The sequence below is a fragment of the Colias eurytheme genome, chromosome 19 (assembly GCF_061535395.1).
Source record: "Colias eurytheme isolate Ceu_HAF_F1 chromosome 19, ilColEury1 Martin Lab GWU primary, whole genome shotgun sequence".
In the NCBI taxonomy this organism is placed as follows: domain Eukaryota; kingdom Metazoa; phylum Arthropoda; class Insecta; order Lepidoptera; family Pieridae; genus Colias; species Colias eurytheme.
Window position 1 is genome coordinate 2508276 of NC_142998.1, and position 16472 is coordinate 2524747.

Consider the following 16472-nt stretch of genomic DNA (forward strand, 5'->3'; position numbering starts at 1 on the left):
CCCGAATGAATGTGCCCTTTCGATACAATACAATTTGTTGATATGTTAGTTTGCTATACTAATTTTAGTAGGATTAAAAAAAATATAAAGACTGAAAATCTGACGTATTTGCGCTATCGCACAATACCAATTTTCATTACAGATTTTTGTATCTAATAATCACATAATTATGTTACCATACTACATATATCAAATATTCAAACTTAGTAATTTCATCGTAGGTAACTCTACCGTTCAGCGTCGCAGGGGCAGGATTCGAACCCCCATCTTGAGCTTTTATTTCATTTTAGTATTCATGAATGTTTAACTTTATAAAAAGGGTAAGGGTAAAGAAAAAGAAATCACAATTAAAAATTTATTGCAATAGCAGGTACATATAAAGTAGGTCGTCCATAAAAATATAATACACATTTACAAACAGTTTATAAAATAAGTTTGAGCGGAATTAACTGTAAAAGTAATTCAAAATGTACGAGTAATAAAAACATACCAAAAATAATATATCTATAAAATGATTTATTTGTATAGGAATTTGTTGATAAAGTTTTTCGGAAAGCGAAAACACGAAGCAATCCATAGACTAGAACTAGTGCTTGTATAGAAAAGTGCATATTTATAAAAATTCACAATACAGAATAATGACAAATACCTACAATAAACTTTAGTTTTATATATATATATATATATAAAATCACTTTTATCACGCTTTTATTAGTATGTATGTAACCGACTCCTTTAGACTTTGTCCACTTAAAACAAACTTTACATTATCAAGGATCGGCAATTCAATAATTTCATCAGTTTTAGCGTGTTTTTTTAACTATATTTTATTTCGTTATAATTGTATTATGCACTTTCTTTTTGGTGTTTTCTTTGAGAAAGTCTTTCGGCGTCTTCTATTGTATCGGGGAGAGGCTGATTGATTGTCTCTGGTAGTGAGAAGACCAGCACGCTGGCCACTAGGGCTAAACTACCGAAGAATATGGCGGGCAGATTGTCGTAGTATAGCGCCTGTAAAATAAACAATTAATTTTAATGGCAAGGGATTAATAACTAGGAAAAGATAATCTGAATAATAAGATAAATTTATAATATTTGGCACAATTAATATAACAATTAATAAATTCAGGATATGATTTATTTACTGGTAATAAGAGGGTAAACAAAATAATTATTCTCATCCGGAATCAAACCGAGGTCCTTAGGAGTGCAATGCGGACGTGATAAGATAATCTTCTAACAAACACATTTATACCAACCTAACTTTGCTCTTTTAGTCCTGTGACGTCTACAAAGTCTAAACAGCATTTAAGGCGTCTCTACTTTTTTACTGTGTCCAAAAAAACTTGCGAGATTTTAGAGTGTATCAATATTTTCAATTAATCTTTTTCTAAATATTAACATTCGAAGCGCTAATCTGTTAATAGTCCTAACTGTACCAGGACATCATAACTTACAAGTAGTGGAGTCAAAGGCGCCAGCGTAGACCCAACTCTGCCCAGCGAGGAACATACAGCCAATAAAGACTGCCTCACACTGGTCGGGAACACCTCAGACACGTAGATGTACACGGAACTATAGGCCACTGTGATCGAGAACTTTCCAGAAAGATATAGAACTAGAGACCACCATTTCTGACCTGTATTGGGAATATACGTTTTTATTAGTATCTGTAGTTATAAAAATAGTGCTGATCGAATGTTTTCAATTTTGATGCCACTATTTATATGTGAATTCTGTTAAAAATGGTTGAAACTACGGGTTGAAACTATTCAATTCTTGATAAAAAAACGTTTTATTTAACTTCAAATGTATACAATTAAGGAATTCCGACTACATTATGAGACTTTGAACTCTGCTCTTATTATAAATATGTATTTCACATTGTACCTTGTTATTTTAAAAAGAAGCAGAAACAAAACAAAATACATTTTCAAATCTCTTTCAGGGTCGATTTGAGGCAAACAAAGGCGATGATCCTTAAGACAGTTTATGCTAAATTGACTTTCCCAAGATTCGACCGCGGAGTTTCACTGGTCTTATCATAAATAATTTATGATTTTCTTTGCAAATTTTTCGCCCGAGCCCACAGTATCAGATTGAATTGGAATGTTAACAAATTATGGATGTTCATCAAAAAATCATGGGTACATATTTGAATATTTTATCTTTATATACCATGATATTATGATACCTAGATGAAAATAGCAAGTATTAGATTAGTTAAGAAAAAAATAATAAACGCATTTTGTCATGTAGAATATGAACATTAAATAAAATTGGTTAACTTGCTTTAAGGTTTTACTTTTAAAAACATATTTATATCTTTCCTTTTTATAAGCGTACATTTTATTATAATACTGCAGATTTCTCACAGGAAACCATAGTTTGAGACTGTTTCGTACTGGTTTCTTCAAAAGTTCACGCACGGGTCACCAATAATATAGCTTTACTGTTGCTATAATAATATCTTGGGGTAACTTGAGACGGTCGTTTAACAAACATTGCATGAATAAATGAATGAACCGGGAAACGGTTCTCAAGTGAGCGCCATCGCAACTTTGATGGCGACACGATAAATATGAAGCAACCTCGACTTCGATTTAAAATATTTTCTGCGAAATCTACCGTGGATGTTTAGCAAGCATCTGTATAGGTATGTAGTTTATAGATGTTTGGCTAACCATCTTACCATCATTTATATAATATTTTAGCTATCTACCATCTTTGACCTTACTTTCCTGTTTGATATTTCTAAAAGCAAGGGTTACAAAGGGTTCAATTATTTTCTTCCGATTTGCAACATACAGGTTTTCGTAGAAAAATATAAAATGAATGATAATTTTTTTTACAGGCAAAGTTTATGATCAGCTTACTTTGCTCTAAGTCTAACAAATCAATTTTGGCAATATGTATATATGTTTGTATTATTGTGTGCTAATCACTATTACAGGGAAGTTAGTCTTGCACATTTTACTGTATACGTCTTATCTTAGATATTTATTATGTACCAAATAATTTTTAGTAACACTACGGAGTTTAGGAGTAATAAAGTCATACAGGTCATCTTTCAGCTTTTATCTTCAGATAGCAAATAACCACTATCATTATTGAGGCGTTATAAAGAGAGGTCTCAATATCTTAAGTGTTATAAAACTTCACTTACCTTTAGGCAAAAATGACAGGCTGATGCATAAACATGCGCTCAGCACATACGTAATGACTAGCACCCTCTTCCTCCCGAATCTGTCCAACACTAGCAAACACACGAAATTTGCGGGTATCTCCACAAAACCCACTAGCATAAAGTTCACATATTTATTCCCCGCCAACGACACTGAGTTTATGGACAATCCGTAATACACAAACGTACATGTAATCCACAGAAACGAACACACAGCCACTCTTTTCCTTATAATACTCGATTTTATCACTCGCATAAACATAGATTCTTTTTCTTCTTCCACTAAGTCTTCTTTTGACTTTTCATTATCCGGATCACTGGAGAGTTTGTCCAATTCATAGAGGGGAGTTAAAACTTGATCGGACAAGACGACTTTATTCATTTTTGCTGCTTTCTTTAATATTGCAGTTGCTTCTTGATGTCTTCCTTTGCTGATCAGCCACCGCACGCTCTCGTTAAGAAGCCATAGATACGAGAACACGGTCATGGCAGGAATGTATATTATTCTGAGGAGGGTCCTCCAGCTTTGCAGGTACCATGACAGGCTGGCTAGCGTCATGAGACCTAGCACGTACACTGCATTGATCAGGGTATTGCCGAATACTCTTCCTTTTGGTCCAACCAGTTCCATCGCTGTAAAAACGACATTATGTTAAAATAAACTCACACATATTGGAATAAAGATTAGATAGATTAGAGGCTTTCTCCAACTTACCAATAACAAACGCGGTACTGTAAGCCCCGGCACCCAGAGCTGCTTCGAGAAACTCGAAAATGACCATCATAGTGTAACTAGTGGAGAAAGATCTGAGAAAGCCGAAAATGCCGTTCATGAGGGAAGCTACAGATAATGCTAACCTTCGACCATACTTGTCTGATATGATGCCTGTTAGTGGCAGAGATATGAACAGCCCTGAATTGTGAAACGTGCCTATTAGAGTCCTCTTCCAATTTTGGCATCCGAGGTCAAACTGTAAAAGAAAAGATTGGGTATTTCTTCTTTGATACTATAGTGAAGATTTTTATAAAATACGTATTATTTCAAATCTTAATAATCTAAATGCCTTAGAATAATTATTATCCAGTAATTCAGTAAAAGTATTGAAGTATTGAAAAGACCGTGACCTATTCTTTTTATTGAAAAAAAAAAAACATTAAATTACTAACAAACACAACACATAAACGAATCCGGAAATCTTCATTAATTTCAGTTTGTAAGCCCTTAGAGATCATGCCTTGATCATGCACTCTATACTAATTCTGTTTAACACACATCCGGAACAAATTGTAGGTTATTAATTTAGATGGCTTTTATAGTTTTAATTACGTGCCATAACGTCTTTGTTGTTTTGAGTAATTGAAGATTAACGTGGAATTAATTAATACTCAGGTTGGATATGGTAAGAAATTTAGTCTACTCAGCTAAGGGCCGATTTTTCAAACTTATCCGTCGAAAAACGTATAAAACTACCATTTTAAAAACGTATTCTAATTGCCCGTATTTGACAGTTTACGTGACATTTTAATATTATCGTGTAATACTTTATTGGACGGATAAGTTTTATCCAAGCATTGAACAATCGGCCCTTAAACAATTACAGGAAAATACATCAAGATATTTAGAGAGAATTGCCTAAACATCTATTTTTAACCGATGTATTATTTTTCTGAAAAATATATTGGGCATTCTGAACTAAGCTAGATTTATTTATTATTTTCCACTTTTATACGAACCCAAATGTTTGTCAATATTAAATTCATTAATAAAAACTAAAAAGACATTAGAATTTAGAAAAACATAGCTTTAATAGCAAATACAATGATAAGAGATCATTAACAACAAATAAAATGTAGTCGTATCTTCTAATGATAAGTCGTGTCGATAAAATGATCATTATGAGGTCGTATTTTCGGGTCACGATACTAAATTATTGCATCACTGATTTAATGTTATATCATTAAAATGTTATACCTGTAGATACGCTTATCTACAGCCTACGTCAATCTCATACATTCGTAGTCTATTCTACTGAACGCTACGCTAACAGAAAGCCACTTGACTAGGGGGGCAGTAGTTCCTGAGCGCGTTCGACCAAACAAACAAACTTTTCAGCTTAGATTAAGGACTGGTGAGACCAATCCTTAATCTAAGCTTTTCAGTTTTTTTAATATTATTATAGATAAGTGTGCCAAGTATACGTTTTTATCCGTACACTTTTCGTAAAAATGGATGCAAAGTTTTTGCTTCACGTATTTATAAAAAGATATATTGGCGTCTAAAAATACCTCGTGTCAAAGTCCCCCACGTGGTGGCGGCATGTTGATATGATATCAAAACATTGTTGACATGGCGTGATGCTCGTATGTTGATAATATTTACTACATAGTAAAACGAAGTCGCTTTCTATCTGTCCGTCTGTCTGTCTTTCTCTTGCTAATTTTTGAACTTTGCAACGGATTTTGATGCGGTTTTTTTAAATGGATAGATTGGTTCAAGAGGAAGATTTATTAACTACCACCAAACACAATGAAACGTCTCATTGCCAGGGGAAAATCATTATGATGAAGCATTTGAAACACTCTTTAATTTATAATATCCGATCTTATATCCGATAGATTACCTAAACATGTCACATGACATACACTATTTTCTTTGACCACTCGAGCGAAGTCGCGGGTACAGCTAGTTAATCTTTTAGTCTGACTTGAATGCACCTTGAACGATTGTGATAATCTTGTTTGATATTAAATTCCACGATAATGCCATGTGTGTAAAGCTTAGATCATTAAGTAATCTAAGGTGTAAAGTGATATTATTTATTTGCTACGCGTGTACTCAACGTGGTAGGTGTGTCTCAGGTGTTATGAAATTAGAATGCCAGGGGCCTTAGACAAAGTAACAATTACAAAACGATAACGAAGTTAGAAATCGCAAAAATGTATGGGATTGACATTAGATAGACCACGTGATCTAACGCGGCGTATGTCAATCCCATACATTTTTGCGATTTCTAACTTCGTTATCGTTTTGTAATTGTTACTTTGTCTACAGGCCCTGGTGTATGTTTGTTTACGTTTAGTGTGGCAATGTTTATTAAAATTAAGTAAACGAAACGGAAAAAGCATACGAAGAGTTCTCATAATTTTTTTTTTAATATTGATGGGAGATTTTTGTGAAAACTTTATTTCGTATAAAAAGTTGATACCTATTTAAGTTTTGAATATTTTGCCTAACACTTGAAAATCTTTAAATTACGTACCTACTTATTTTTGTCTCAAATACAAAAATATTTTGGGTAATAATTATCTGTTATGATTTCATTACTTTTCTAAAAAAAATATTGTAGTTACTCAATTCCCTGACTTCTTATCGCCCAGACATTATGATGACCGATTACAGCAGTCTAATACTATCCATACTAATATTATAAATGCGAAAGTAACTCTGTCTGTCTGTCTGTTACTCAATCACGCCTTAACTACAGAACCAATTTGCATGAAATTTGGTATAGAGATATTTTGATACCCGAGAAAGGACATAGGATAGGTTTTATCCCGGAAATCCTACGGGAACGGGTTTTTCTTTGAAAACGCGGGCGAAGCCAGGGCGGACCGCTAGTGATAAAATAATATCAAAACAAACTTACATCTCTAACAGCGGAATCCTCATCGCTATACACAATCGATTCACAATCCATCTCAATGTTTTCAAACGAGTCCTTACTGCATGTATCATTAGCGTTCTCTCTTGGTACATATTGCTTGCATCTAGAGGGTCCATTCTTATCCTTGGGTATCGCGTAGTCTAGCCATGATGTGTTTAGACCTTCGCACTGCGTTATGTTGCATCTGTGGACAATTATTGATTAGTTATTGTTTTACATGTTTTTATATGTTTTTTTATAAGGGCGATTGATTTATATAGCTGATTTTATTGGCACTAAGTAACTAAAATGGAGGAGGAACTAAATGGTCAATTAACGAAGTATCTATAATGATGTTAAAATTTTGATTATTTAAAAGCACTAAACTCTAGTTGTATTACTGTTGCTAAGTTGAATTTAACTTGCATGGTAAATCAATTAGATACATTGTTATTCATTTTAAAACGTGAAAATTTCAGCAGCATGGTAGATTTTGTGCAATAAAGTATTTATGTACCTTACAAATGTATTTTACACGTTTCCGACCTAAAAAATAATATTTTCCCACTCACCTACAATAAATCAAAACAATTTTGTCATACTACCACATACACGAAGCTAAAAATCCCTACACCTATCTACTACAAAGAGGTACAACATGCCTGCCGGCACAATCCTTGTCCGAGTGATGTCCAACTACATGACACTTGGACCAATGTTTCTGATTATGTGGGCATTAATACGCGGTATGCCCTGCGGCAGTACGTTGTGAACGTAGGTAATCCAGGTACTCATTTTTGCTACTGCTTATGTTTCTGTACTGTGGTTATTTGTTATGTTTTATTTGATTTGTAGGTAGTTAGGATTTCTTCCTTCAAATTCAAATTTAAATTGATTACTTGTGATTCACAGATAATATAACGGTTATAACAATATTGATATCATTGATAATGCTACGCTTCTTACAGATAAGTTTGATTAAAAATTGCAATATGTACCTAGGTTTAGGATACTAGTAAACAAAAGTAGTAAAGAGAGCAAAATACACTTCAAAGAATATGACACGCGTAAAGCTTTCACTATATGAAATAATATTTTCTGCGAAATACACTATTGCTAGTTGCTACACTTTTCAGTGAAATATGAATTCTGCAGATATTCGTATCATCCATATAATTAGGATCATGCCCATGGTGAGTACCGACGGAAATAATTTTTAACAGGAAAGGAATTTACTTGACGACATCAACTTCTATATTTTGAAGTCCATCTTTTGCATTACAAATGGGTTAAAAAAAATCTAATTCTATGGAGTCCATTACCAATTATTCTCTGGCTAACAAATCATCCAGAATTCGATTGTTTGTTCTAACACTTAATAAAACTGCCACAGTATAAACTAAACGGTAGCCTGTGTGGATATCAATTTAATAACAAATACAATTAATATCAGTCTCCAGGCGTGATTGATTGTGCGGTGTACGACCAGTTGTATGTGATAGCGTAATACTTGGTTTCATATCAAGTGACGGCTGCTTTGTACGCTGAATGAATGAATTATGTACGCCTGTTACATCTTTGTTTGCTAGATAGCTGTTTTGCTCGCTCCCAGGAAAAAAGGAAAGTATTTGGTATTTGCTGAATAAGTTTGTGCAAAATTTGTCCAAATTGTATTCTAAATTCAGTCACGACATATAAAGCAATTAAGTGACTAATTACAGCAATTTAAGTGACTAATTTCAGTAATAAAACTTAACGGTTTTTAGGTTCAAGTACTCTCTTCTTTCATTGTTTTTTCTTAAAATATATGGTGCAGAAAATAAATTATTTAAAATCGTTCTTAAATTATATTTTATTCATTATAATATTATAGGACTATATTATTCACAAGTCTAGTATAGTATTCACAATCAGTTTTTTTATTACTTTAATCTATACTTTAATATTATAAAGCTGAAGATTTTGTTTGGTTGAACGCGCTAATCTCAGGAATTTTTCAAATCGGACTAATACAGTCCGATTTGAAAAATCTTTCAGTGTTAGATAGCCCATTCATCGAGGAAAGCTATATGCTAAATATCATAACGCTAAGACCAACAGGAGCGGAGCAATGTGGGTGAAACAGTAGGGCACAGCTAGTATAAGATACGTGTGCAATACGTTCGGTACAAAAAATACTTTAGCACTTTAGTACCCAAACCACGTTCCTTGTAAGAACTAAGATTTATGTCAACTGTGGCATATATCAATATTCGGCGTGGATTCGTGGCATTGTCACTTCTATCGAGTTATGATACACACAGGATATGTTTGTATAGGTATATTTGTACGTAACAATTGCCGCTCGAATTGGATTTATACGGCCGTGACGTAACGTTTGTCGGTTTTGGATTACAATGGACTTTTTCGAAAAATAACCCCAAAGGTTCCTTTAGAAATCGACAGCTGAGTGCTTCGGAATGCGCTTTTTCTATGACAAATAAACAACACGTTTATTTTGCGTGCATTGTTGTGCTTTTCTGTCGTAGCTCGTAGCATATAAGCTTTTCGCGGTTCCTGGGCTCTGTAAAAATGTTTGATGAGTTTTCTTTCAATTTAAATATTAAATTAAAAAGATTTACTTTTTTAAATATATTTTATTTTTAACATCTCTTATATGATTAATGAATTTGTCCATTAGGTACTCTGAATTTTGCCGCACTTGACAATTTTCCAGGAGGCTCTACATAGTCTACTGTCTACGTAATATTCTAATGATAATATTGTATGTAGGTACTTTGTTAATATTATTTTGATTTAACTATTTTCCTATATCGTAACCTTATCACGGTTCAATATCGATAACTATAACTATAACTTATCTCAATGATGAACACTATCTATTATTTCATTAATTAATAACAACATGGATAGATCCTAATTAATTACATAAAACATGAAACTGGCGTGTTGATTTCAAAGTGTAAGCATACAGTAATTATTAATCGTATATTTTGTTTACAAATATTCGCTTTTGACCTTTTGTGGAGGTGTATCCGTATATTTGTGATAATCTGTTTATTTTTCGCGATTGTTTCAATGTTAGATTTTCTGTATTTATTTATTTATTGAAACAGAATTATTCTTTGTACTAACAGCAATAATACCAAAGCGTACATAGAATTTAGTAACAAATAACAATACGTTAACAAAAATAAAAACAAAACGGAGTTACATATTACGTGCGGCTACATGCATCCAAGTACCTGATACAGAGGTCTAGGACAGTATTTGTACTGCTAGCAAAAATATCAATTGTGGCATCGGAGGCCAGCACACGATATTGTGTTGTTGATGTATAATTATTATGAGAAAGTATTGGGATTCAAAGTGTAAGGATGAGACTCTAAGTAAAATTAGATAATTATGTGCTTGATTTAACGCAAGTAAAGTTATTTCATAAGGCGATTTAGTCAAAAAAGAGCTCTATTATTTCGTAAAGTTCATTGAATTCCGTTCAGCCATAACTAATTATTCACTCACTACTAAATACACATAACACTATCACATTTGATAAGCATCAAAGTTAAATAAAAATATCGTGCATTCACACACACAACATTTAAACAATTATAGAGAAACAAATAAACCGCTTAGTACTGATAATCCTGCATTGAATGAGTTTATCACATTTGTACGTGACTAACGAGCAGACATAACGTTTTTAAACTTTTATTTATATTGACCCATTATGGGATATTTAGAATGTATTTTTGATACGTTGTTTTGTGAGGTTTTAAAAGTTGAAAGATTCGCAAAGAAAAATAATGCAAAAATTGTATGAATTAATTGAGGGTAGTTTTAAATTTTAATAAAGGTTAATCTTTATAGAAAACGTGTTTACGATCTTCACAAATGCCAAAAAATATTTAAAATATATTGTCATTTACAATCATCACTACATAGTATAAAACAAAGTCGCTTTCTCTGTCCCTATGTATGCTTATATCTTTAAAACTACGCAACGGATTCTGATGCGGTTTTTTTTAATAGATAGAGTGATTTAAGAGGAAGGTTTTAGTATATGTGTAATTTATTATGTTTTAGACAAAGCGGGCGGAAAGCTAGTAAACTATAAACACAACTCACAAAACGATCTATTCATTGACTCTCTAGACCTTGCCATAAACATACACACATGAAAAACATAACCCTCTTTCTCGAAGTCGGCTAACATAAGGTAATCGTAACAAAATGATCAGTACAGAGGTATTGAGGAGAGATATTTACATACATTTGCATGCCTCTTGGGGTGTCGCTGTCATATTGTGTTGTATTGCCGAATATTGTGTCAATGGAATCGTATTTCATATAATATTATATGGTAATGTGTTTATGCCTTTAAGTAATGTGTTTATGTATATTAATATCCTACTCAAAAATTTTGAGGATTTCGAAGCTCTATCCCTAAATGCCTGAAGTAACTCAAAACGAGGTTAAATTTATTCTTATGCTATCTCCTGAAAAATATTTATTTATTAGAAAAGCTACATGAAAAGAATTTGTAAGGAGAGGCTTAAGCTAAAGAAAATTATAAGACATCTAATGATAATGATTCCTACTACCTACTATTTTAGAGGGAAGATACGACCTACGACTTCGGGAGGAAGAGCTTTTTTTTTAAAAAGCCTACTCATACAACAAGCCTAGTTACTTATATAATACTACTAGTGTTCCGCCCCGGCTTCGCCCGTGGTACATAATATTTCGCAATAAAAGGTAGCCTATGTCCTTTCTCGGGTATCAAAATATCTCCATACCAAATTTCATGCAAATTAGTTCAGTAGTTTAGGCGTGATTGAGTAACAGACAGACAGACAGAGTTACTTTCGCATTTATAATATTAGTATGGATTATATTCCACATTAAATAAAGCTTTACTAAGAATATAATAAACTATTATAGAAAACAATGTTTCAAGAAACCGTCTCAAATTATGAATATATCTAAATTTAGAATCCCGTAGTAGGTAACTGGTTTTTAGAACATTAGGTTACTGACCGTGCTAATTTCACTGAATCTTTAAAAAGCTTGTATGTAAAAATATCTCCATTCAGCGACATATTTAAACTATTCGTATCTAGTTTGAAAAAAAAAAAATAAGTGAGATATTGCGTGTATTTTAGGATTTTAATTAAATACGTTTTATAGTTACAGATGAAGAATTTTATATTTATTATTTACCGTAGCGTCGCCAATAGTATTCATAAACTTGTATCGAATCAAATTAGTTCCATATTTACATTTTTATAATGAAGAAAAGGATGCTTATCACATATTTATAAACTGCAAGACGACGATAAAAAAATAATAGTATGTCTTCAAGATGTCTTCACAAAATATCTTAGTGTGTAAACCTTTATTGAAAAACAAACAAAAGTTTCTACTTTATCAGAGTTCAAATAACATAAGCCGCTAGTCACGGAAACGTTTAGAGTTCAATTATTATTACAGTGCATTATGGCTAATGGCGGGAAAATTATCTACATCCTAATATAATTTACGACACATTGTCTAATGAGACTATAATATTGTAGTATTTGTCAATTTAAGAATTCATGATTATTATTTTCTCTCGTAATGAAAGGATTTTAACTTGTCTTGTACGAATGGAGGTTTTTTAATCGTATTAATCCATGTTTTGCCTCGGCTGTACCACAATCTTAATATTAGAAAAACATCAAAACCAAATTGTCATTTAGTGTAGGTTAGAGAGCATAACACACACCTACATCAATATTAATATTATAAATGCGAAAGTTTGTATGGATGTTTGTTACTCTTTCACGTAAAAACTACTGAACCGATTACAATGAAATTTAGCACACATATAGAGGGTAACTTGGAATAACACATAGGATAGGTTTTATCCCGGAAATCCCACGGGAACGGGAACTATGCGAGTAATACAATATTCACAAGCATACTCTAAATAATAATTATTTAATTAATTTGGTCTTAATGTAAAGTAAACAGAAGTTTATTAATGAAAGATTTTAGATTGAAATCAAGATAGAGGAAAAATATATAATTTTTTTATATAGTCTACTGTGTAAGATACATACAAGATTCAATTGCAAGAAACAATTTGTCCCTTGGCAACAGAAGTCTAATCAAAGAATATATTGCCAAAGGTCAAGGTATCAAATGATTTAATTTCACCTACTTATCAATCGTACCACTTAACAGTAATTACCTAAAGAGGGGTCAACGACACTATTTTAACCTATTTGAAAAGAATCCGAGAAGGCTATTTTTATTTTCATTTATATTGGTTTTCGTCAAAATAGTTTTGGTTGTGTTATTTTGGAAGGTGTAAAAAAAAATGTTGTGGGGTTTTATGAAACCACGGTAAAAGTGAAACTGTTCGAACGGTTCCGAACACTGCTTTGTATCGCGGCTGCCGAGTAGGTATACCTACTCGGCAGCCGACCGTCACGCGACATGCGCTACACAGACCAAAAAGTTTGAGACGATGTAATAAAAGTTTCACTTTAATAATATAACCATTAATTGCATACTACGTCAGTACTTAATTATTCATCTACAGATTTAAACAAAGATTATAATTTCATTTTATTATATGGACTAGATTTCCGCCCGCGGCTACGCCCGCGCAGTAAAAAAAAATCATAGTTAACGTTCCCGTGGGATTTCCGGGATTGCGTCATTTTCCCGGGATAAAAAGTAGCCTATGTCCTTTCTCCTGTATCAAAATATCTCCATACCAAATTTCATGAAAATTGGTTCAGTAGTTTAGGCGTGATTGAGCACCTAACAGACAGACAGAGTTACTTTCGCATTTATAATATTAGTATGGATTCACTATTGGGTACAGAATAAAAAAAAAAAACAATACAATTTCTGCTTATTGTTTTTACGCAATAGTGCAGGGTTGACCCTTGAAAATCATCATTTACAATCGTAAGATCGTAAAATAGAAAAATTTGAAGATAGTCACAAAAGCTTTCGATATTCATTCGTTGGCATTCTCCTTCACAGAATAAAAATCCTATACTGTTTGTCCTATATCAGAAGATAGATAAGAATAATCAGAACCACACCATCAATATCCTACCACGTATATTCCTACACCGCAATAATTATCACATCAACTTACATTCACGTCTAAACGCTTTGGCTCCCGTAATTCACTTTGTCGTGTTAACGTTAATATGAAGTCTACACCTACGATCCAACTTGATTTACTGGCGTGCAAGATTTCCCTTTGTAAAATTATAACGCTGGCAAAAACACTGGGAAATTTTGAGCTGGGTCACCTAGTAATCTATGTTATATGTAACGACGCCCCGGCTTCACACGTAATTATCCACGTTATGTGCAGATAAAGCTACCTCTTGAATTCTATCAATTTGTAGAGCGTATTTTTAAAGGTCGCATACAAAAAGATCGCCCACAGACGAAAGCGTATTTAACTATGTTATAGTGAAGATAAAACCTAGAGCCTTCTACTTTTAATTAAATATATTAGATTATGCATATCCGTAGCTTCGATATCATAGGAATTTTCAATATTTGAGCATTATCATACTTATCCATAGCTCTCAATTCGCTTGCAAGTTGAATCTAGTATAATATTATTGGTAAAGCAAGTAAGGTAGGTTAGTATTTCAGCAGATTAGCTCTGCTAATAGTTTAATTGGCATGATAGTGTTAAATACCTAGAGATTCGAATATTAACAGTTTCATAAATAAGCTACTAAAAAAAATATAGCACAGGTTAATTTATTACGTAGTAGGTACTTTAATAAATTGTTTTATTTTACGATCTGTCTAGTAGGTATGAGAATATATTCCAATATATTCCAATTACAAAGTATAATAAATTCTTATTTAAATAGGTACTGTGAGTAAATTTTATTGGAAGTCAGAACACGTGTAGATTATGAAATTAAAACATTTTTTTTATTCCTTGAAATCATTCCTTTATTATCGAATATTGGAATTTTTCATCGTAATCAATGGATTTCGTGGATTCCCAAGAAAAATTGTAGGACTTTTATTTAATAAATTCTTTAGTTAATATATTAGTTACATTATGTATCTAGATATTATACTATATACTTACTTGATTATATTATATTAAAGTACATAATTATATACTTTATTACTTTCTCTCTTTAATCTTAAAATATAAAAGGTTGAATTTTATGGATAAAAAATAAAAATTTATTTCACTTTCCAGGAAATAAAAAAGTTGAATCTGATAAAATAAGGTTATAACTTATAGGTAAAATCTATTTAAAATACAATTGCAATTAAGATAAGTAACAGCAATATTATACCGTGTTTAGTCAAAATTAAAAAAATCGCACGATTCTGCTCAAAATTGAAAAATAACAACCTTGACCTTTAAATTTTCGTTTTTAAATTATACAATCGTAGAAAAAGACGTCTATATTATAATGTGTAGATATAATATGTTAGTAATATGTTAAAATATAATATAATCAAAGAATGTTAACGCACGTAATTTTTTGGCTATACCTAAACCATTCTGTAAACATAAAAGCTCTCATAAAGTGTTTGCGCATGCGTGAAAGCTTTCGTCTATACACATAACCTATAAAAATACATGGAAATACCAAAAATATGAATTAATAATATTATAATAATCATTGTGTTTAACGATATCTACATTTCTAAACACATAAATATTATTTTATTAAGTATCATAGAGATAAGTAAGCAAATACTGTTACAATTTCGAGTTTAAGTAAAATTCGTTTGTTTTTAATTCAGAATTATTTGTTCTTCATAATAAAATTGACTTACCTATATCCGATATCCGATGCTTCAAACACATACACTGAACCATACATTCCCGCCAAATATATTGGAAACAGAAGTAACGCATAATTCATAACATTGTACCTCCCAAACGGCCCTATCTCCTCCAATATCCCATCCAACCCCACATCACGAGCCATTTTAACCCGAAATTCGTACACACAATAAATAGATACTATAAAAACATCTTGTAAAGCTTTCTCAAATCAAACTACACGTGTTTATAAAAATGACGCAACGTTGACAGCTGATGTATTTTCGTCAGCACGCATGCGCGAAATTTTGTGTCAAATCAGCAATTTTTTCCAAAATAAAGTTAAGTGAGTAAAATTACGATTTAATCACTGACGAACTCTCTTAACTGGGGTCTGCGTGTGTATGATTGTAAAAGAAAAATAAACAACGGTCCGATAGCGTCTATTCCAGCTAATTCATTATGCGAAAGAGATAAACAATCGGTTATGTGTACGTGTAAAAGAGATGGATATTCATTTCGTTGCACGTGTTCATGAATTTTTAATGAGTTATGAATTTGAAAGAATTTGAATAACTATTGTTTGAATACGAATTGTCGTATTTATTATCTGTGAAACAAAACAAAACTGATATACGAAAAATTAAATTTTGTTTCTTGTTAATTTCAATATTTTAGGCTCAAGCACAGAATAATAAGTAATAACTTGTAGCTTGGCTCAAGGAAGATTTTAAAAAGCTTGATAACACGAGAAATATACGAGCGAATTACGAATCTCTACCCAACGTGAAGATTGCTCTACATAACATAAAAATTTTAA

General features: G+C 32.2%; 1 protein-coding gene across 1 annotated transcript; it reads right to left on the bottom strand.

Annotated features, from left to right (window-relative positions):
- Positions 1 to 371: 371 nt before the first annotated feature.
- On the bottom strand, positions 372 to 16037 carry LOC149900028 (organic cation transporter protein-like). Its single transcript, XM_090113230.1, has 6 exons — positions 15664 to 16037; positions 6832 to 7033; positions 3900 to 4155; positions 3167 to 3817; positions 1458 to 1639; positions 372 to 1011 (listed from the first exon to the last, which is right to left on the bottom strand). Exons 1-6 carry the CDS (start codon positions 15816 to 15818, stop codon positions 847 to 849), a joined length of 1611 nt encoding a protein of 536 aa, XP_089969356.1. The 5' UTR covers positions 15819 to 16037; the 3' UTR covers positions 372 to 846.
- Positions 16038 to 16472: the final 435 nt, after the last annotated feature.